General features: G+C 40.8%; 1 protein-coding gene across 1 annotated transcript in view; it reads right to left on the reverse strand.

Annotated features, from left to right (window-relative positions):
- The window catches only part of LOC108039093 (G protein-coupled receptor kinase 1), a 269,899-nt gene that overhangs the window by 5,866 nt on the left and 240,090 nt on the right, over positions 1 to 23,943 (reverse strand). Inside the window, exon 13 of the mRNA XM_044459230.1 lies at positions 20,754 to 20,960. Coding sequence (XP_044315165.1) covers positions 20,754 to 20,960 — 207 coding nt within the window. The remainder of the gene's footprint in view (positions 1 to 20,753; positions 20,961 to 23,943) is intronic.

A 23,943-nucleotide genomic window follows, 5' to 3' on the forward strand; every position in this document is an offset into this window, starting at 1 on the left:
AGGAAATATAAACCCTTACATACGAATCATCATGAATAACCAAGAGTTCCGATGTGTTGTAGACACAGGCTCTTCTATTAATTTTTCCGATAGATATGATATGATCATAGAAAGAGAATATCTCGAAGCATGTAATGAAATTATTAATTATAAATCAAAAACAGTTAATATAACGGTTATAAATGACGACGATTTCGAATATAAACAAGGATAAGCATTTTCAAAAGAAACACCATTTAGTTTTGCAATAAATAACGACCAATAAATTTAGATTAGAACACCTTAATGACGAGGAAAAATATAGTGTGAGGCGTCTTAAACTACCCACAAATCCCGATGCAGGAGATCGGCCTACCAACAGCGGAGAAGGCGAGAAAGCCGGAGAAATGAAGGGCATCCAGGTCAAACGGGAAACATTCGGACCTTGGACCCTCATATGGCAAGGTCAACGAGGTCATACGGTGAATTGGCGGACTTCGTACCCGCCTAAAGAGGACACACCGTGAATTAACGGTACCTCGATGGACCTTGGACCCGCGCCCGGCAAGGGCAACGAGGTCATAAGGTAAATTGGCGGACTTCGGACCCGGATGAAGAGGACACGCCGATAATGAACGGTACTTCAGTGGACCTTGGACCGAGACCGGCGAGGGAAATAACGGCACCTACAGCGCCTATAAAAGGACGGCGCAAGCGCAGCTCGGGACAGTACGAGTGCGAGAATCAGAGCGAGTGCGTGACGCGGAATAAGTACAAATCGAAACCGAAGTGCCCAAGGATCAAGATCGAAAAGTCGAGACGCCGAACGACGACAAGTCTACAAGGCTGACGCTACAACGCTGAGATCCAACGGTGGTAGGTCGTGGTAAAATCCAACTTAGGGAGTCCTTGCGCGGTGTCAGGCGATAAAGGTGGCTGGCGATAAGGGAGAACTTTGTTCTACCTGCTAGACGATACACCTTGCCGACAAAGTCCAGGCTGAACTCCGGAAGCCAGGCGATAAAGGTGGCTAGGCGATAAGGCGTAACTTCGGTTCACCTGCTAGGCGATACACCTTGCCGGCCCCGGTAGGGAAGCTCGCATAACATCCATGGTTTTTAGTGGAGCCGTCCCGATTTCAGTCACCCGGAACAGCAAGCCGAAGCAACGCAGTAGCAGGCCAGGAGCGACGCAGCGGCGAGCCAGGAGACAGCGACAACGGGTAGCAGAACAATAGCAACAAGGCTATATTTAGAGAATCAATAAACCAGCACCAACCTAACCCTTTCTGGCGTTATCCTTTGGTCACGGGAAGTCACTCAATATAAATTTGGTGGAAGGAACTCACAACCTCTCTGAGCTAGCCGCACGTTTACGTAGCGAGCAGAAAATAAAGAATCAGGTCGTTACATCTGGGGACGCCATATTTTGAGCGAGATTTTGCATATGAAAAAGTTATCCTGCCGCTGGGTCCGCGCATGCGACTTACTGATGCGGAATCCGGCGGACTTTTGGCGTCGATTGGTTACTGTTGAATAAACCTGGATCCACTATTAAACACCAGAGAACAGAATGAGTGCCCAGCAATGGACCAAAGCCGGCACGAGTGCTCCGAAGCGGCCGAGGGAGGCTCGATGGGTCGGAAAGGTTATGGCGTCAGTTTTTTGGGATTGTCATGGCATACTCTTCGTGGTTTACCTCGAAAAAGGAAAAACCATCAACAGCGAGTATTACTGTGCATTGTTGGAGCGATTGAAGTCCGAAATCGCTGCAAAACGGCTTCACATGAAGCGAAAAAAATGTTGTTTTTGCAAGACAATGCACCGGCGCACAAGAGCGTAGCAACCACGGCTAAAATAAGTGACTTAGGACTCCAATTGCTTCGGCATTCACCAGATATCTCATTAATAAAAAATTCTGGTCACGCGAGGAAGTCATCGAAGGAGTATTTTGCAGAGGAGAAGGAGTATTTTGCAGACCTTCCGAAACATTACTTTTCGGATGGGATCAAGAAGTTGGAAAATCGCTGGAATAATTGTATCGAGCTAAAAAGGGACTACATTGAATAAAATAAAAAAACATTTGAGAAAAAAAAATTTGTTCATTCGCAAGGACGTTACTTTTCACTTCATCTAGTAAACTACGCTGACGCTTTTCAAACCTTCGATTGGGAGAAAGAACGCGATTGATAAATTGAGAGTGTCCAAATTGAGAGCACTGAGCATGAGAGCGATATAAGTTTGAGCTGCGTCTGCAATTTTTACAGTATTGGGGATACAAGCTTTTCAGAGTTTGGGGACATTTGTTTATAACGCGGGAGGATGTTTACATTAATTGGGTACTCGTGGAAGCCGATAATTTGGGGTTCTTTCATTTGTTTATAACGCAAGAGGATCTTTATATTAATTGGCGACTCTTGGGAGCCTATGATTTAGGGTTCTTTGTTTACTGTGACAAATGCGTAGTGTAATTATATTTATGTGGTAGAAATCTGGGTGTAGATATGTTACTTCCCCATCCATTAGAAAAAAGCATATTATATTAGGGTATATGTGAGTGGGTATATTAGTTTGTGTAATGTTTTCGTTTAATTGTAGGGAATTTTCATTTGGTGCAATATTGTTTAATTCTGTTAGATTTTCTGGGTTCTGTGAGGAGTCTTAAACTCCCCACAAATCCCGATGCAGGAGATCGGCCTTCCAACAGCGGAGGAGGCGAGAACGCCGGAAACGGGAAACATTCGGACCTTGGACCCTCATATGGCAAGGGCAACGAGGTCATACGGTAAATTGGCGGACTTCGGACCCTGATGAAGAGGACACGCCGATAATGAACAGTACTTCAGTGGACCTTGGACGCGAGCTCGGCGAGGGAAATAACGGCACCTACAGCGCCTATAAAAGGACGGCGCAAGCGCAGCTCGGGACAGTACGAGTGCGAGAATCAGAGCGAGTGCGTAGATATGCAGACCCTGATGCGGCCACTGAATATGTCGACCAAAGAAACGCTGGAGAGGATAAAAGAGAACAGCACGCCGGCACTCCGAATGTTCGTTCGCCCATATGAATGTCGAAATTTGGATACCTTGATGGCGCTGGCAGACGAGTTTGAGGAGCTCGACCAGCAGCGGGAGAAATTCGAGCGGGAAAACAGTCCCCGCAAGCAGCAAGGGCAGAGCCACCCAGTACAAAGGTCAAAATCAGACCAGGGTGCGTTGTGCAGGCGGTGCCAGGAGGGCCCGGACGCACAACCACGAAGTACGCCGCGCGGCCACGAACCAACAAACAATAGCGGCGGATACGTAGCAAATCCTACCCAGGCCTGCCGCAGATGCGGGGGCCAGACCACTGGGCGAAGGAATGCCGAAACCAACGGCTTACGTTCTGCTGGCGATGCGGAAGAATAGGAGTTCGAACGGTTCAGTGCTGTTCCGGGTCGGGAAACGCCCAGCGACCCCAGCCTCCGAGGGGCGGCCAGGGATCGCAAGGTACTGCCTCTCGAAATTAATGGGCGACCTGCAGGCGGAAGAAATGCAACTGTCCGCCACGGTGCTCAAAGGTGAAAGTAAAATTAAGGCCACGGTGGATACCGGACACCGGATCCACGAGAAGGCCAGTGCGGATGGCAGACGGTCGCTGCGGGGAAATAAGATCACAGCTGGAGACCAAAATTGGACTGGGAGCGAAAACAATTTCAATGGAGCTGCTGATTTTACCAGGACTGATCGACACCCTGGTGTTGGGATGGAATTTCCTCACCAGAATCGGGGCCGAAGACGAGTGCGCAGGACACAGCGCGTCGATACCGGCAAAGAATAGACGAGGAGAATGGCTGGAGGAGAAACTGTCAGTGGCAATAGTTGAAACACCCAAAAGACTTGCGGAAAAGGATGTGGAGGGATTTTTAAAAGCCGAGTTGGACGAACTGGAAGGAATAATGGGAACATCCAAAGTGGCCGTACATAGGATCACCATGAACCAGTCAAACAACGGTACTACCCTAAAATACCAAAAATGCAGGGTGAGATAAATGCCGAGGTAGACGAGCTGCTGGGAAAAGGATGTATTGAGCCGTCCAGGAGTCCCTACAGCTCACCAATAGTCATGGTGAAAAAGAAGACTGGAAAGTGGAGGCTGTGTGTGGATTTCCGGCAAATAAATGCGAGGTCCGTAAAGGACGCATACCCGATGCCGATATAAATTACATCCTGGACCAGCTGCGGGAGGCGAAGTACATCAGCAGTCTTGACTTAAAGGACGGTTACTGGCAGATCCCCTTGGAGGCAGACAGCAGGCAGTACACGGCGTTTACTGTACCAAGGAAGGGCCTGTTCCAATGGAAGGTGATCCCATTTGGCCTACACTCCGCGTCGGCAACATTCCAGCGGGCATTGGATCAGGTCATTGGACCAGAAATGATGCCGCACGCTTTCGCGTATCAGGACGTCATCGGACGAACGCTCGAAGAGCACATGGAAAACCTGAAGGAAGTGTTTAGGAGACTACGGGCTGCCAACCTGAAAGTAAATGCGGAAAAATGCAAGTTTTTTAGAAAGGAACTGCAATACTTGGGGCATCGCATAACAGACCAAGGCATCGGAACAGACCCAGAAAAAGTGTCGGCAATTGCCTTAATAAAACCCCCGGCCAACGTTAAGGAGTTACGACCATATTTGGGAGTGGCGTCGTGGTACAGGCGTTTTGTGCCAGATTTGGCAACGTTGGTGCAGATGGGAGTGGACAGAGGACCATCAACAGGCGTTTGAAGCTGTCAAGGCCAGGCTAATCGCAGACCCAATCTTAGCATGCCCAGATTTCACAAAGACGTTTGTGCTGCAGACCGACGCCAGCGATTACGGGCTCGGTGCTATTCTCACACAGAATTCCGACCAAGGCGAGAGGGTGATCTCGTATTCCAGTAGGTCCCTGAATGGATCGGAAAGAAATTTCTTAGCGACTGAGAAGGAATGCCTGGCAATTGTGTGGGCCATACGCAAGTTAAGGCCATACTTGGAGGGCTACCACTTCAAAGTGATCACGGATCATATGGCACTGAAGTGGTTGAATATCATCGAAACCCCAACCGGAAGAATCGCACGATGGGCGCTGGAACTGCAGCAATATGACTTTGAGATCGCGTACAGAAAGGGCCAGTTGAATATAGTAGCAGATGCACTATCACGACAGCCACTGCCAGAAACGTGTCGACGGGTAAAAACTCAGGAACAGCACAAGGAAACCGGCGAGTGTAACTGGATAAGGGATATACGGAGCAAGATATCCCAAAATACCCAAAAATATCCAGACTACATGACGGAAGCCGACCAGCTATATCGCCACATACCGCACAGAGCAGGCAACGAGGATGTCACATCATGGAAGCTGTGCGTGCCAACGGGGTCCAGGCGGCGGGTAATGTCGGAGAACCACAACTCACCGACAGCTGGCCACATGGGCAGTCGGAAGACAATTGCCAGAGTCGCAGCAAGATACCATTGGCGGGAATGCACCGCGACATAGAGAAATATGTGCAAAACTGCGAGAGCTGCCTACGGTATAAGCCAAGCCAACTACAGACGGCGGGGGAAATGCTGACCCAAATACCGGAAGATCCGTAGGCCACTGTATGCGCAGATTTCGTCGGACCACTGCCCCGCTCCAAACACGGGAATTCTATGCAACTAGTGCTGGTAGATAGGTTCTCCAAATGGACCGAAATGGTGCCAATGCGCAGGGCAACGACGGAAACTCTGGAAAAGGCGATCCGCGAGCGGATTCTCGCAAGATACGGCGTACCCAAGGTGCTGATTACAGACAATGGCGTTCAGTTCACCAGCAGGGCGTTTAAAAAATTCCTGGGTGAATTAGGCGTCCGACACCAGTTTACGGCCCCATACACGCCCCAGGAAAACCCGACGGAGATAGCCAACAGGACGGTGAAAACGATGATCGCCCAGTTCACCGGGGCAGAGCAACGGACTTGGGGCGAAAAGTGGCCGGAATTGCAGTTGGCCGTGAATACGAGCGTGGCTGAATCCACGGGATATTCGCCCGCCTTTATTACGCAGGGAAGAGAGCCCAGGTTACCCATCGCACTGTACGACGAAGGAACAATCGGCACAGGAAGGCAAACTCAAACTCCGGCCGAGAACGTACAGAAGCTGAATTCATTGAGCTGGTGGGGCAGGAGGCCGAGGTGCCAACGATCGACCTGGCCTCATCGGAAGAAGAGGAGGAGGACACCGGGACGGAGACAGTGAGTCCGGAGGTCTCCTCAGACGAGGAGGACGAGCCACGTCGGGCGGGGAAGGCCCGGATGGCATTCCGGAGAATACGGAGGGCCGCAGCCGGATTCGGGCGGATCCGCTTGGGCGACGCAGCGCCATCGGGCCGCCCGGAGGAGGTGAAGCGGATATTCGCAACCCGGGCGGAGGTGGTGCGGAGAGCATTCGCGCAGCGGGCGGTGGCACGGGCATAGCCGCCGCAGCCAGAGAGTGGCAGAAGCGGCTGGATGAAGCTGAGGCCGAAGAGGCGTCACTATGGGCGCAGCCACCGCCTCCACTGCCGCCATGGTTGCTAACTCCATCGCCGCGGACAGCAAAACGGCTCGGCGGAGAGCCGGAGGACCTGGAGAAGGGGCCCTGGATGTGGCCGCCACCGGGAGAGCCAGCCGCACGGCCGCGGTCCCCACCAGCAAGGCCGTCAATGAATCGCCAGCAGTCGGCGGACAGCAGCCGCTGGGAGGAGGTGGCCGAGGGAGGGTGGCCGAAAGAGGGTGGCCGCCGAGGGTGGCATCCGAGGCCAGCAGGCAGGTGAGGAGGGCTCGGAGCAGCCGCTGGGCCAAGCTGCTTGTGGTAGATGGCGTCCGCTACCGTATCCGGGTGGTGGCCGGGGTGGTGAGGGTCCTGAAGGCCCAATAAAAAGCCTTTGAAGGTAAGACAACGAAGAGGCAACGACAATGGCTACACTGGAACCCACAATCGATAAACGCGATCGTGTTGAGATTCCAGGGAGTTGCCCGGCCGAGGGAAAACGAAATGGGGACTTTTAGTTTGGGGAAATGTCTGGGCGGGAAAATTCGAATTCCACGCAGGGAACTGTCTGGGGAACTGGGAACTGTCTGGGAGCTGGGAACTGTCTGGGGAACTGGGAACTGTCTGGGGAACGGGGAACTGTCTGGGGAACAGGGAAACAGTCTGGGGAAATAATCTTTCAAGGAGCTGCATGGAAAAGTCTTTTAGGGAAACAGTCGCGGGAAAGTTCAAGTCTTTCAAGGAGCTGTAAGAGTAAAGTTTTTTTAGGAGAACAGTCTGGGGAAAGGTTAAGTCTTTCGGGGAACTGTCTGGGGAACACCTAACACGCAAGTCAGGCGGGGAATTCGAGTAGTCTAAACATCAAGGGCGGGGAAAGTCACCACTTTCATTACGTTTCTGAAGGAAGAGGGAAATGTGAGGAGTCATAAACTCCCCACAAATCCCGATGCAGGAGATCGGCCTGGCAACAGCGGAGGAGGCGAGAAAGCCGGAGAAATGAAGGGCATCCAGGTCAAACGGGAAACATTCGGACCTTGGACCCTCATATGGCAAGGGTATCGAGGTCATACGGTGAATTGGTGGACTTCGGACCCGCCTAAACAGGACACACCGTGAATTAACGGTACCTCGATGGACCTTGGACCCGCGCCCGGCAAGGGCAACGAGGTCATACGGTAAATTGGCGGACTTCGGACCCGCCCAAAGAGGACACACCGTGAATTAACGGTACCTCAGTGGACCTTGAACCCAAGGGAAATAACGGCATAAAAAGGACGGCGCATGCGCAGCTCGACACAGTACGAGTGCGAGAATCAGAGCGAGTGCGTGAACGCGGAATAAGTACAAATCGAGACCGAAGTGCCCAAGGATCAAGATCGCAAAGTCGAGACGCCGAACGACGACAAGTCTACAAGGCTGAGGCTACAACGCTGAGATCCAACGGTGCTAGGTCGTGGTAAAGTCAAACTTAGGGAGTCCTTGCGCGGAGTCAGGCGATAAAGGTGGCTAGGCGATACGGGAGAACTTTGTTCTACCTGCTAGGCGATACACCTTGCCGACAAAGTCCAGGCTGAACTCCGGAAGCCCGGCGATAAAGGTGGCTAGGCGATAAGGCGTAACTTCGGTTGACCTGCTAGGCGATACACCTTGCCGGCCCCGGTAGGGAAGCTCGCATAACATCCAGGGTTTTTGGTGGAGCCGTCCCGATCTCAGTCACCCGGAGCAGCAAGCCGAAGCAACGCAGTAGCAGGCCAGGAGCGACGCAGCAGCATGCCAGGAGCAGCGCAGCAGTGAGCCAGGAGCAACGCAGCAGAAGACAGCGACAACGGGCAGCAGATTAATAGCAATAAGGCTATATTTTAGAGAAACAATAAACTAGCACCAACCTAATCATTTCTGGCGTTATCCTTTGGTCACGGGCGGTCACTCAATATAAATTTGGTGGAACGAACTCACAACCTCACTGAGCTAGCCGAACGTTTACGTAGCGAGCAGAAAATAAAGAAAATTAACGAAAATAAATACCATAATTCCAGATGCACGCCAAAGGAAAATCAAACCTAACTTGTTGATCAACACTTTCAACATCCTAGTCATTGTAACTTTCTACCTTCTACAAAACTTACCAATGGCCAACAGACGGAAATCAATCCCGTTCAAGTAAAAACGGTTATTTAATATTCTAAACAGGAACCTTGGACTTACCAAATAATTACGAATATCATTGTTTAACCGTCAACTAAACTAATTTAATTAAACAATCAGAAGAATTTTCAGGTTTAAAACAAGTTTTATACTTAACAGAAAAATTGAACAGAGAAATGAATGGAATCAGAATTGCAAAACGTAGCAAAATAGGCACAACATACAAATATCGATTTAGAACATTAGATGAACAAGATAAAGAAGAATTAATAAATAAAATTGAAAATTTGGAACAAAACACAATTCAAGTTAATGATCTTATAAAGTAATAGATGCGGTAAACAAAGGTATTGAAACAATAAATCATTTAAGCTTGGTCAATGATGTAGACGAAAGGCTAGCATTACTTACTTTTAATCTACAAAAATTTACTGAATAAATAGTGGATATATAGTGGATATAGAACTAGGCATGCAACTTACTAGACTAAGCATTTGTAACCCTAAATTACCTAAGCATGATACTTTAACACACGTTAATTCAGAAAAACTATTAATAATAAAAACCTCTACTTGGTTACAAACCAATACTAATCAAATATTGATAATTTCTCATATCCCAAAAGACATTACAAAAACTTTAATATTCAAAAATTTGCCTTACCCAAATCAACTTAAGGGGGTATCTACCTTTTTTTGTCGAAAAAAATAGGAAAGTTTGGATTTTTTTATGTATGTATTTATTGTTTTTATTAAATGAATGATTATATTTTCTGAATGTTTAGATTGTTGACAATGTTTATGCAAAAAATTTTGAAAAAATATTTAATAGTTTTTAAGGTGTGGCTGTTTCTCTTAAACTACTTTTTTTAAAGAGCCTTGCGGTGATAATTCCCCAGGACGAACGGGTCAACTGATACCGAAAAAATAAAAATATTTCATTAGTTTAAAGTAGTATCCTGTACTTGAACGAACGATAAAAAAATTTTTTTTTTGTGCATACGGGAACGTTTTTTGCAAAAAATAACGTTTTTGGACGCTAAAATTCCTACAAAACTATTTATTTCGGCGAAATACAAATTTTTACATGAAAAAACGATCGTTCAAGTACTAATAAATTTCATTACGAACATTCAAAAACAAATTTGAAGAGAATCCGTTCAGTAGTTTTTCACCAATCCATATCACCGCAAAGTCATTTTTCAAAAAACACCATTTCGAGATATTCGCGTTTAAAGTTTCAAGTTTGGGTTTGGGCGGGGGCGAGGAGCGAGGAGCGCGGCTAGGAGCGCTGTAACTATGAAAATTTGGGGAAATGTTCTCAAGAAGTTGTTCATTAAGATAAAGCAAAAAAAAAATTTTCGATTTTTTGAAAATGAAAAAGGTATATACCCCCTTAATGACATATTAACAGAACCTTTAGAAGACCAATACTATTTTCAAAATAATCAAATAATCAAATGCATTATAGGTATATTAAACCAATGTAGATACACAAAAATGTAAAAAAAAAATGTAAAAATACGAAACAAATTATATAGAGCCAAATATTATAATTACTTGGAATTTACCGAAAACAATTTTAAAACAAGAGAGAACGCTATAGTCAAGTGCCTCGACTATTAGATACCCGTTACTCAGCTAAAGAACTTAATATAAATATGCCTTCTTGTGTTTTTTTTGTTTTTTTTTAACATAATGTGAATTATAGTGACCACAGGAAAAAAGGACAAAAAGTTCAAATTATCAATTTGAATTCGGCGATCTCTTAGTGCTGGCAGCTTAACAGCACAGGCAGCAGCACCAGCGCTGCTTTAGCGCAGAAAGCTTTTGTCCTGTACCAGCAGCTGTGTTTATGTTTATGTTTTTGAGTGCAATAAATTGACTAGAAATATTAAACATATGTACATACTTATATTGGCTAAACACATACATTCTTAAATAGTATTATGTATATTAAAGTCTAAATGTTTGCACAACACGAGTAACGGGTATAGCGAATAGCTTTCTTTGAAAGGAGTTATCTTTGCCGGGCAATCGCAACTGTGTACAATGTAAATACATACATATGTACATATATGCCTTCATACATACACACATACGCCATTGTTTGACTTAGACCTCCAATTTGGCTAACTAGATTTGATTTGCATAATGAAAACCATCGCAATTTCCTTTAATAGAAATCCTTATCGAGAATTAACGTTGACTCTGTTGAGCACCTTGGCCAGCTGTTCCAAAGTCATCCGTTAGATGGCGCCATGAAAGGCGGAAATGTAGGCGCTAGCCAGGCTTAAGCGTTTAATGGGTTTTTGGGCGTTAGAGTGGGCGTGGCAAACTTTTATTAGGCCACTCGATATTTATTAACGAAACAAATACATATTAATTAAAATTTTCATAATATCATCAAAATTGTGGCCATATCTTGTGGCTTGTGGGCGTCAGAGGGGGCGTGGCACCATTTTGAAACAAACTTGCGCTGCGTAGGAACTCCTAAAATCTACATGCAAAATGCCAATCTTCTAGCTTTTATAGTTTCCGAGATCTCAGCGTTCATACGGACGGACAGACAGACGGACAGACGGACATGGCTAGATCGACTCGGTTAGTGATCCTGAACTAGAATATATATACATTATAGGGTCGGAAACGCTTCCTTCTACCTGTTACATACTTTTACACGAATACAATATACCCTTTACTCTACGAGTAACGGGTATAACAGTCATGTATAGTTGACGAAGAAAGTAATGATAATAAAAGCATTTAATTGTTGTGTACACCCAAACTATTTATGTAAACAATAATATAACAATGTTAGAACCAATATTAATAATTGAATCAAAAGATATAATAAGAATACAAATAAGAAAAAATACCACATTTCAAATCATAATACTAACTATTTTAATTGTACTAATTATAATTTTATTTCTTTACTTAATTAATAAATTTAAGAGCATTCCGAGAAACATTGTAATTAAATAGAAAAATCAAAAGAAAAACAATACTAAGAACTGTAACGACCTGATTCTTTATTTTCTGCTCGCTACGTAAACGTGCGGCTAGCTCAGAGAGGTTGTGAGTTCCTTCCACCAAATTTATATTGAGTGACTTCCCGTGACCAAAGGATAACGCCAGAAAGGATTAGGTTGGTGCTGGTTTATTGATTCTCTAAATATAGCCTTGTTGCTATTGTTCTGCTACCCGTTGTCGCTGTCTCCTGGCTCGCCGCTGCGTCGCTCCTGGCCTGCTACTGCGTTGCTTCGGCTTGCTGTTCCGGGTGACTGAAATCGGGACGGCTCCACTAAAAACCATGGATGTTATGCGAGCTTCCCTACCGGGGCCGGCAAGGTGTATCGCCTAGCAGGTAGAACAAAGTTCTCCCTTATCGCCTAGCCACCTTTATCGCCTGGCTTTCGGAGTTCAGCCTGGACTTTGTCGGCAAGGTGTATCGTCTAGCAGGTAGAACAAAGTTCTCCCTTATCGCCAGCCACCTTTATCGCCTGACACCGCGCAAGGACTCCCTAAGTTTGATTTTACCACGACCTACCACCGTTGGATCTCAGCGTTGTAGCGTCAGCCTTGTAGACTTGTCGTCGTTCGGCGTCTCGACTTTTCGATCTTGATCCTTGGGCACTTCGGTTTCGATTTGTACTTATTCCGCGTCACGCACTCGCTCTGATTCTCGCACTCGTACTGTCCCGAGCTGCGCTTGCGCCGTCCTTTTATAGGCGCTGTAGGTGCCGTTATTTCCCTCGCCGGTCTCGGTCCAAGGTCCACTGAAGTACCGTTCATTATCGGCGTGTCCTCTTCATCCGGGTCCGAAGTCCGATAATTTACCTTATGACCTCGTTGCCCTTGCCGGGTGCGGGTCCAAGGTCCATCGAGGTACCGTTAATTCACGGTGTGTCCTCTTTAAGCGGGTACGAAGTCCGCCAATTCACCGTATGACCTCGTTGACCTTGCCATATGAGGGTCCAAGGTCCGAATGTTTCCCGTTTGACCTGGATGCCCTTCATTTCTCCGGCTTTCTCGCCTTCTCCGCTGTTGGTAGGCCGATCTCCTGCATCGGGATTTGTGGGTAGTTTAAGACGCCTCACACTATATTTTTCCTCGTCATTAAGGTGTTCTAATCTAAATTTATTGGTCGTTATTTATTGCAAAATTAAATGGTGATTCTTTTGAAAATGCTTATCCTTGTTTATATTCGAAATCGTCGTCATTTATAACCGTTTATATTAACTGTTTTTGATTTATAATTAATAATTTCATTACATGCTTTGAGATATTCTCTTTCTATGATCATATCATATCTATCGGAAAAATTAATAGAAGAGCCTGTGTCTACAACACATCGGAACTCTTGGTTATTCATGATGATTCGTATGTAAGGGTTTATATTTCCTGTTCGGTGTCGGATGCTTGTTGATAAAAATTTTCTGTATCCATTTTCATATGGCCACTCGTATTTTCGCGATTACTTTTTATTGGTCGATCGGGCGCATTAGCCCAATTTTGGTTTGATTGATAATTTATAGGATTCCTAACCTGATTATAATTTAATTTTTTTTTGAAATTCTTGTTTCGTTGCTTAATATAATAAGTGGTTTTCATAAAAAGCTTCGCTGTTATTTTTATTATATTTTGGCTTATATTGGCCTTGAGATGTACTAGCCTACTGCTTATATTAATTTGGGGAATTATTATTCTGCTGTCTGTATTGGTTTTGGGAATTGTAGTTTTGTTGTTTATTATTATTATTAGTAATTTGTTGGGATTGATAATTTCTTTTATTTTGGTTTTGACTTTGTGTAATCTTTGTTCGATCTGAATAAAATGTTTCATAACAGCCTTCTTGTTGTGCTACAAATTTTAGTTTACTAGCATTAGTAATATCATACCTAGCCAATGTCATAAAAAGTCTGTCTGGCAATTTTTTCATATTTACATCTTTAACTGTCTAATGCTACTTTATTTAATTTAGTGGGGTACAGCTCCAGGATGAAATCTATCCTCCTGATGTACGGGCTGAGTTCAACCGTGTTGTTGACAGTCACACCGGTTATATATTTTTTGTGGTTTAAAAACCTCGCAACCTGAGCTTCGATAGCGTGTTGCAAAAATTGAGGTTTCCGTTCGACACAAACCGACACTGCGATAGCTGGTTTAAAGAACCGTATATTGTTATATCCTAACGGCTGCGCCAATAACAAATTTGGTATTTAACACTTCGAAAAAAATATAAATTTCTTTATTGATCAAAATAGTGTAAACACGAACTGGGAGAGATAGGTCTGCTCCTTTCAAGATTCAACTTAAAACTCGAACTTATAAACTACGCTGACGCTTATCAAACCTTCGATTGGGAGGAAGAACGTGATTGATAAATTGAGAGTGTCCAAATTGAGAGCACTGAGCATGAGAGCGATCTAAGTTTGAGCTGCGTCTGCAAATTTACTGGATTGGGGATACAAGTTTTTCAGAATTTGCGGACATTTGTTTATAACGCAAGAGGATGTTTACATTAATTGGTCAATCGTGGAAGCCGATAATTTGGGGTTCTTTCATTTGTTTATAACGCAAGAGGATCTTTATATTAATTGGCGACTCTAGGGAGCCTATGATTTAGGGTTCTTTGTTTACTATGACAAATGCCTAGTGTAATTATATTTATGTGGTAGAAATCTGGGTGTAGATATGTTACTTCTCCATCCATTAGAAAAGAGCCTGTCCTCAGGCGGATATATTAGGGTATATGTGAGTGGGTATATTAGTTTGCGTAATGTTTTCGTTTAATTGTAGGGTATTTTCATTTGGTGCAATATTGTTTAATTCTGTTAGATTTTCTGGGTTTTTAGTATTGTTTTTCTTTTGATTTTTTTATTTAATTACAATGGTTTTCGGAATGCTCTTAAATTTTTAAATGAAGTAAAGAAATAAAATTATAATTAGTACACTTAAAATAGTTAGTATTATAATTTGAAATGTGGTATTTTTTCTCGTTTGTATTCTTATAATATCTTTTGATTCAATTATTGATATTGGTTCTAACATTGTTATATTATTGTTTACATAAATAGTTTGGGTGTACAGAACAATTAAATACTTTTATGATATTACTTCCTTCGACAACTATTGCTTGATTTATTCATGATTGTTTTAAAATTGTTTTCGGTAAATTCCAAGTTATTATAATATTTGGCTCTATATAATTTGTTTCGTATTTTTACATTTTTTTTACATTTTTGTGTATCTACATTCAGCATTGGGTTGGTTTAATATTCCTATAATGCATTTATGTGTGTTAAATGAAAATGTTTGATTATTTTGAAAATAGTATTGGTCTTCTAAAGGTTCTGTTAAAATGTCATTAAGTTGATTTGGGTAAGGCAAATTTTTGAATATTAAAGTTTTTGTAATGTCTTTTGGGATATGAGAAATTATCAATATTTGATTAGTATTGGTTTGTAACCAAGTAGAGCTTTTTATTATTAATAGTTTTTCTGAATTAACGTGTGTTAAAGTATCATGCTTAGGTAATTTAGGGTTAAAAATGCTTAGTCTAGTAAGTTGCATGCCTAGTTCTATATCCACTATATATCCACTATTTATTCAGTGAATTTTTGTTGATTAAAAATAAGTAATGCTAGCCTTTCGTCTACATCATTGACCAAGCTTAAATGATTTATTGTTTCAATACCTTTGTTTACCGCATCTATTACTTTATTAAGATCATTAACTTGAATTGGGTTTTTTTCCAAATTTTCAATTTTATTTATTAATTCTTCTTTATCTTGTTCATCTATGGTTCTAAATATATATTTGTTTGTTGTGCCTATTTTGCTACGTTTTGCAATTCTGATTCCATTCATTTCTCTGTTCAATTTTTCTGTTAAGTATAAAATTTGTTTTAAACCTGAAAATTCTTCTGATTGTTTAATTAAATTTGTTAAGTTGACGGTTAAACAATGATATTATTTAATATTTGGTAAGTCCAAGGTTCCTGTTTAGAATATTAAATAACCGTTTTTTGATTGAATGGGATTGATTTCCGTATGTTGGCCATTGGTAAGTTTTGTAGAAAGTATTAAAATGAATAGGATGTTGATAGTGTTGATCAACAAGTTAGGTTTTGTTTTCATTTGGCGTGCATCTGGAATTATCGTATTTATTTTCGTTAATTTTCTTTGTTTTCTTATATTTAGACTTATAATGTATTTTTTTTCCTCTGTTAACTTCTTCGTAATAATTATCATCTAATTTAGTGATTTTTTCTGTCTTTTAAACGGATTAGTGGTTTTTGATTTTACTAGTGGAGCTTGACAATATCTAGTATCAAATTCGAATTTATTTCGTGATTTATTAAGTTTCTCTATTTTATTGATTTTATTAGACTGTGTATTACATTTTGGAGTTCCAGTGAAAATGAAAAGATCTGCACGAGTTCTGCCTGTGGTATTATGCTTTGTTTTATGATTATAGACATAAAGAATAATTTTAAATTTTGTTAGCTTATTTTCTATGTCTGTTTCACTGTTTATAATTCTTAATTTTTCATTTACTGTTTCATGAAATCTCTCAACATCAGAAATTCCATTTTTGCTTGTTGTTATATCAATAACAACATTTTCAGATTTTAACCAAAGTTGCAATGCTGCACACATGAAAGCTGAATCTTTGTCGGCTTTAATTTGATTTGGTTTACCTATTTCATTGAAAACTTTTGTTAATGCTCTTTTGCTTCTAACCAATCTCGACTGTTGACTTCTATTAAAGTGACAAATTTTGAATACAAGATAAAAATTAATTACAATTAAATCCAAAATAAGCTTCCTCTATTCTTATTCTAGATAAGGCGTCTGCCACATGGTTTTCTTTACCGAGCAAATATTTTATTTCATAATCAAACTCATTTAGTTTGATTTTCCAGCGCTGTTATTTCATATTTGATAGGACCTGAATTATTTGGTGGCCCAAACAATAGCTAAAAGTTATTTTTCTATTGCCGAATAATTGTTTTCGTGTTCATTAAGAGTTCTGCTGACACAGCATATTGGTTTATGATGTTGTGATAATACTGCTCTTAAGCCTTGACCACTTTGAAAAACAAGTATTATTTTTGTTTCGAAGCTTTTCATATGAATATAGCGATACAAGTTGTTCACTGCGTTGCCAGGTGGTGAAAAATAGGCAGAAATTGTTTATGAAAACCATACTTGAAAGTTATAATTTTTGTCTTTCCGTTTTTCCAATTTCTATGGAAAGTTTCAAATAACTTCAAAATCGAGACTAGTTTGCTTTAAAACGGAAAGATAATCGGACTTGGCTATATTTTAATTCGGACGTTGATGCACTATGATCAGCGCAAACAAGTGGTCCTTACGACACCAAGCAGTGCTTGTTACGTGCGGAGCCCAATGGGCGTAAAATCGAGATCACGAGAAGTGAAAAAGTGACAATATAGAAGTGGCCAGACTAAGTTAGAAATACGTACGAGACTGATACTAATACTAATTTTGTGTCGGTAGTGGAAATAACATGGTATAGTCTATTATAGTCATTACACAGTACGCTAAACGGTTCATGCATATCATAGTTAGATCTACAAATATTTAAAGTAAGAGGAACATAGTTCCTGGTAATTCTATTAGACACGGAGAAGTTTATTTGACCCAGTAACTCGGGACTCTCCACATCCTCGTGAATAAGTTTATAAATAAAAGTTTTACCAAGCATCGTTCTACGGTTTAATAAGGATGGTAGATTAATTAGGAAAAGTCTTCTAGAGTAGGATGGTAGAATAAGGCTTGCATTCCAGTTAAGGCCCCGTAAAGCAAATAATAAAAAGTTATTTTGCACAAACTCTTTCCGGTCTATATGTACACCATACTGAGGACTCCAAACTGCTGAACTGTAATCCAGGATTGGATGGACTAGAGAAACGAACAGAGTCTTTGTAACATATTGATCATCGAATTCCTTTGACCACCTTTTAATAAATCCAAGTACTCCCCTGGCTTTATTCACCATAGAAGTAATATGGTCACAAAACTTAAGTTTTGGGTCAAAAAGGACGCCAAGGTCATCAACATGCGTAATTCTAAACACTGCACAAGCGTATAAGTGGAATATTGTGGGTTCACCCTAAAAAATGTCATTACTTTACACTTAGCGCTATTTAAATCCAAAAGATTTTCACAACACCATGTTTGAAAAGCATTTGGGTCCGATTGTAAGTCTGAACTGCTGGAAATTTCGTTATATTGCAGGCATAACTTAACGTCATTTGCGTACCTAAGGACACGCGACCTTGTCAAGACTAGAGGGAGATCGTTTATAAATAAAGTAAAAAGAAGTGGGCCAAGGTAAGTAATCATCTCACCTATAGCGTTGCTAATCAAGATTATGGATGTTATGCCTTATAGTTTCAGTCAAAAGATTTCAAGGCAGTAAAAGAGACATTTCCGACCCTATAACCCTATAAAACATAATTTTCGTGATCAGCACCACCAGGCGAGTCTATACAGCCGTCTACCTTCCTTTTATACGCAAGCTAATTTTTCATTCAAAGTTATCTATTAACAAAAATTATAATTTCATTGTTTAGATTGGTATACTTCTGATTGATTCAAATCTGGCCATGAAAATACCCACCCCGTAAGCCTTTTTAGAAAATTTAACTCAAATTAGGAAAACTATTTTGTTTGAGGTTGTGAAACATTTTCATTGACAGATTTAACAAGAAAAGAAAGCTAACTCCGGGCGGATCCGAAGTTGATATACCCTTGCAGAATATTCTGTAAATTATATTCTCCAAAATAATTCATTTGATGCATTCTTAATACTCATTAATCCCAACTTCCTAACTTTACAAACACCAAAGTTATGGCATTTCCGATCGTTCAGTTATATTGCAGATATAGAATATAGTCGGCCGATCCTTATGAAATTTAGTAGGTCGGATTGATTTGCCAAAAATAAAACCCATAGAAAATCCTATCTTTCTAACTTTACAAACACCAAAGTGGCATTTCCGATCAATCAGTTATATGGCGGCTACAGGATATAGTCGGCATATCACGGCCGTTCTGACTTTTATTCTGCGTGCAAAAGAACGAAGGGTGTGTGCAAAGTTTCAATTAGATATCCTTAAAACTGAGAGACAAGTTCGCGTAGAAACAGACAGACGGACAGACGACAGACAGACATGCTTATATCAACTCAGGACGCGATCAGGAATATATATACTTTATAGGGTCGGAGATGACTCCTCCCCTTCACTGCGTTGCACACTTTTGACCAAAATTATAATGCCTTCTGCAAGGCTATAATAATACGTAACGAAATTTACTGGCAAATATATACTTTAATTTTTACACCATAGTGCTAGAGTACTTATTTTTTTATACCCTTGCAGAAGGTATTATAATTTCAGTCAAAATTTTGCAACGCAGTGAAGGAGACATTTCCGACCCTATAAAGTATATATATATATCAGCATCACCAGGAGAGTCGATCTGGCCATGTCCGTCTGTCTGTCCGTCCGTCTGTTCGTCCGTCTGTCCGTTTCTACGCAAACTAGTCCCTCAGTTTTAAAGCTATCTGCTTTAAAACATTTCCAAAAGTTGTCTTTCTATTGCAGGTAGTATATAAGTCGGAACGAGCCGGATCGGGCGACTATATCATATAGTTCCCATACGAACAAGCGGAGAACATTTTTTTACAGTTTTGTCAAAATCGGACAACAATATCATATTGCTGCCATAGAAACGATGACAAAATGCAGCGCAAAATGGACATATTGTTTTTAGTAATATAGTCATAGAAATCAAAATGTTTTGTAATAACTGCAAGGATATATAAACTTCGAAGTCAGTTGCCGAAGTTTACTTCCTTTCTTGTTATACCCTTGCAGAGGGTATTATAATTTTGGTCAAAAGTGTGCAACGCAGTGAAGCAGACATCTCCGACCATATAAAGTATATATATTCTTGATCAGGATCACCTCCTGAGTTGATATAGCCATGTCCGTCTGTCCGTCTGTCCGTCTGTCTGTCCGTCTGTCTGTCCGTCTGTCCGTCTGTCTGTTTCTACGCAAACTAGTCTCTCAGTTTTAAAGCTATCGAATTGAAACTTTGCACACACCCTTCTTTCCTTTGCACGCAGTATATAAGTCGGAACGGCCGGGATCGGCCGACTATATCCTATAGCTGCCATATAACTGAACGATCGGAAATGCCATAACTTTGGTGTTTTTAAAGTTAGGAAGTTGGGATTTTCTATGGGTTTTACATTTGGCCAATCAATTTTACGTACCAAATTTTATAAGGATCGGCCGACTATATAGTATAGCTGCCATATAACTGAACGATCGGAAATGCCACAACTTTGGTATTTGTAAAGTTAGGAAGTTGGGATTTTCTATGTGTTTTGTATTTGGCCAATCAATTTGACGTACCAAATTTTATAAGGATCGGCCGACTATATCCTATAGCTGCCATATAACTGATTGATCGGAAATGCCATAACTTTGGTGTTTGTAAAGTTAGGAAGTTGGAATTTTCTATGGGTTTTATATTTGGCCAATCAATCCGACCTACCAAATTTCATAAGGATCGGCCGACTATATCTTATAGCTGCCATATAACTGATTGATCGGAAATGCCATAACTTTGGTGTTTGTAAAGATAGGAAGTTGGGATTTTCTATGAGTTTTATATTTGGCCAATCAATCCGACCTACCAAATTTCATAAGGATCGGCTGACTATATCCTATAGCCGCCATATAACTGATTGATCGGAAATGCCATAACTTTGGTGTTTTTAAAGTTAGGAAGTTGGGATTTTTTATGAGTATCAAGAATGCATCATATGAATAATTTTGGAGAATATAATTTACAGAGTATTCTGCAAGGGTATATCAACTTCGGCTCCGCCCGAAGTTAGCTTTCCTTTCTTGTTTTAATTTTATTTTTGGCCAGCAAATAAATTTAACAGCAAATTCGGTCGAATGCTACATATTATATAAATGATAATATAGTCCAAATGCAATTTTAAAAACACAATCCGTCGATTGCAGAGTCAAACACACCTACCTATTTGGATATAGTTTGGCATATTTAGTTTGCCATACAGAAGCAAAAGATCCTCCAAGTTTTTTGATGTACCCATGTAATATGCAATCAGATTCCTTTTCATCTGCATCGAAGTGTTGCTTTTGCTTTGCCTTTTTTTTTTGTTCGATTCTATCGGTCTCGGAATTGACTGTTTCAAAAACTGTTTCCGACACTTCCTGTTGCCACCTATAAAAATAAACAACAAAGATAATAATAGTTATAAAATCGTTTTTTCACTGCATAACAGCTATTGTTCAGCGAAAGCGTACATTTCCGTACATTTGTTACATGAATTTGGTTTTGAAATCTAAACATTTTAGTTTGTAAAATAAAGTATTAGTTTTTATTCAAAATGCTGTTTAATGAGTCTTGGAACTAGCCGTCAGCAATAGACTTAATATAAATGTATAATATAAAGTGCAAATATTATTATTATGATTATATTATGGTCAAAATAAAAAGTAATCCCAACTCCACAAGTTGACAATTACGGTAATCTATCCGGAACAAAATTCAAGTTTATTATCTCAAGAAAAAACGATGTCCACCGAGAGAGTGTGCGAAGGCGACTACTTTATTAACAGGGTTTTTATTTACTCAAAAATATTTTTTTTATGGTTTTTTTGTTTCAGATGAAAATTGCGACCTGCATTTTCCCGCCGCACGACACTTGCACACTCAAAACGCCTCGGAGAAATGCTTGTACCAGGCATAATATGACATATATTTTATATCTGATGGACGTTGATGCACTACGAGCAGTACAAACAAGTGGCCCAACGACACCAAGCACGTGCTTGTTACGCGCGGGCCCTATTATCAATTTGGGCAATGCGAGTTCGCGAGGAAAATACATAAATTAAATAGAGACAAGACACAAGTGAAAATAAAAGGCACAATTAAGAGAAAAGCAAATGAATTAAAATATTAGTTTTTAGTAACGGGATAAAAGTGGAAATGCAGATTAGATGATAAAGGTTGTTATAAGTATTACATAGAACGCGAAAGGGCTCGTGCAGACAAAAATTTGATGAACATCGTGGCAAATTTAGAGGGATATAATTTCGTGTTAGTATAACAGGAACATTGAAAGTAAGGCGGTTTACAAGTTCTGCAGAATCAATATCACCTCTTATAAGATTATGCATAAAAATAGTACCAAGCATTTTTCTACGATTTACAAGTGTAGGTAAATTAAGCAACAGTAATCTACTCTGGTAGGAAGGTAGCCTTACGTTTTGATCCCAGTTCAAACTACGAAGGGCAAAAAGAAGAAATTTTTTTTGTACCGACTCAATACGGTCAATGTGCACTTGATATTGTGGACTCCAAACCGACGAACAATATTCCAAAATAGGACGGACAAGGGAGGTAAATAATAATTTGGTCGTATAAGGGTCATCAAATTCTTTTGACCAACGCTTTATAAAGCCAAGAACACTCATGGCTTTATTAACAGTGGACATTATGTGGCAGTCAAATTTAAGTTTAGGGTCAAGAAGAACACCTAAATCGTTAACTGAATATATACGGTCGAGTGACGTATTTTCAAGAAAATAACTAATAAACGTAGGAGTACCCCTATAAAAAATCATGACGTTGCATTTAAGGTAGTTCAACTTTAAAAGGTTGTACTCACACCATTCATGAAAACAATCAATATCTGACTGTAAGTTAAATCCCGACGCTATATCATTATATGATAAACAAAGCTTAACATCATCAGCATACATTAGAACACGAGAATGTGTTATGATAGAGGGAAGATCGTTGATAAACAAAGTAAACAGCAAAGGGCCCAGATGACTTCCCTGAGGGACTCCAGATGTCACGTAGATCAATTTTGAAACAGAATTCTTGAATATAACCCTCTGAGTCCTACCATTCAAGTAACTTGAAATCCAAGTTAATAGATTACCAGGAAACCCAAGCAGATCTAATTTGAATAAGAGAAGAGAGTGGTTGACGGAGTCAAAGGCCTTACTAAAATCTGTATATATAACGTCAGTCTGCATTTTTTCTGAAATCCATTTATTACAATTGATGACAATTCAAGAAGGTTGGTGGTGGTCGATCTTCGCTTAACAAAACCATGCTGACACGGTGATATAAGCGAGGAACATAAATGTTGCAAATGAGAAGTGATAATACGTTCAAATGCTTTAGGAATTGCCGACAATTTGGAAATACCTCTATAATTCTTGGCATCAGCCTTCGCACCCTTTTTATGAAGTGGAATAATAAAAGAGTCCTTCCAGATAGTAGGAAAAACTGATGATGAAATAGACAAATTAAAAAGTTTAAGAATCGGTTTACAAATGGTTGACGCACAAAACTTGAGCACACATCCAGGAAGTCCATCTGGACCGGGAGAATAAGTCGGCGTTGTTGTTTCTAAATCTATTAAGAGAGAGTTTTCAGTAATTAAAGGGGAAAAAATACAATTTGCCCTATTCAAGGGATTAGGGTAGTTAGAATTTGACCAAGCTGTCGAACTATAAGTGGTTTGGAAAAACTCAGCAAATAAATCAGCAATGTCAGAATCCGTCGATGCCTCCATTGAGTTTAGACGTACCGATGAAGGCAATGCCGATGACTTACGCTTGGCATTAACAAAGCTGAAAAACTGTTTCGGATCATTTGAAAATTCAAATTTACATCGATTTAGATACATAGAATAGCAATGACTGTTGAGAACATTAAAATCCGATCGAGCCACTACATATTTTGTTACTTGCTGTAACGATAATTCTAAAAGACCATCTACAAAATCATGGGCGGATAAAGGTATAGCGACAAGTGAGTCAGTGGGAGGAGACCAAGAAATATCAGGTAGATTAAAGTCACCCAAAACAATCATAAGGTCTCTGTTAGAAATCAGGGATAGTACGGATTTTATTGCGGATAGATGGTGCTCATAAATTACTAGATCAGAGCCAGGTGGAATATAGGAACATGTAACAAAAATAGATAAAGATTGCAAAGAAACTTTCACACTTACAAATTCAATTTCGTTTGGGATATGAGTGAGAACAGCAATCAGTACACCGCCCACCCTACGTGAGGAGCGATCGGTCCTATAAGTATTAAAGTTATTTGACAGAACTTCAGAGTCAGATATCTCTGGTTTTAGCCAAGTTTCCGTAAAAGCCAAAATATCTTCGGTGAA

The sequence above is a fragment of the Drosophila rhopaloa genome, unplaced genomic scaffold (assembly GCF_018152115.1).
Source record: "Drosophila rhopaloa isolate 14029-0021.01 unplaced genomic scaffold, ASM1815211v1 contig_180, whole genome shotgun sequence".
NCBI lineage: Eukaryota > Metazoa > Arthropoda > Insecta > Diptera > Drosophilidae > Drosophila > Drosophila rhopaloa.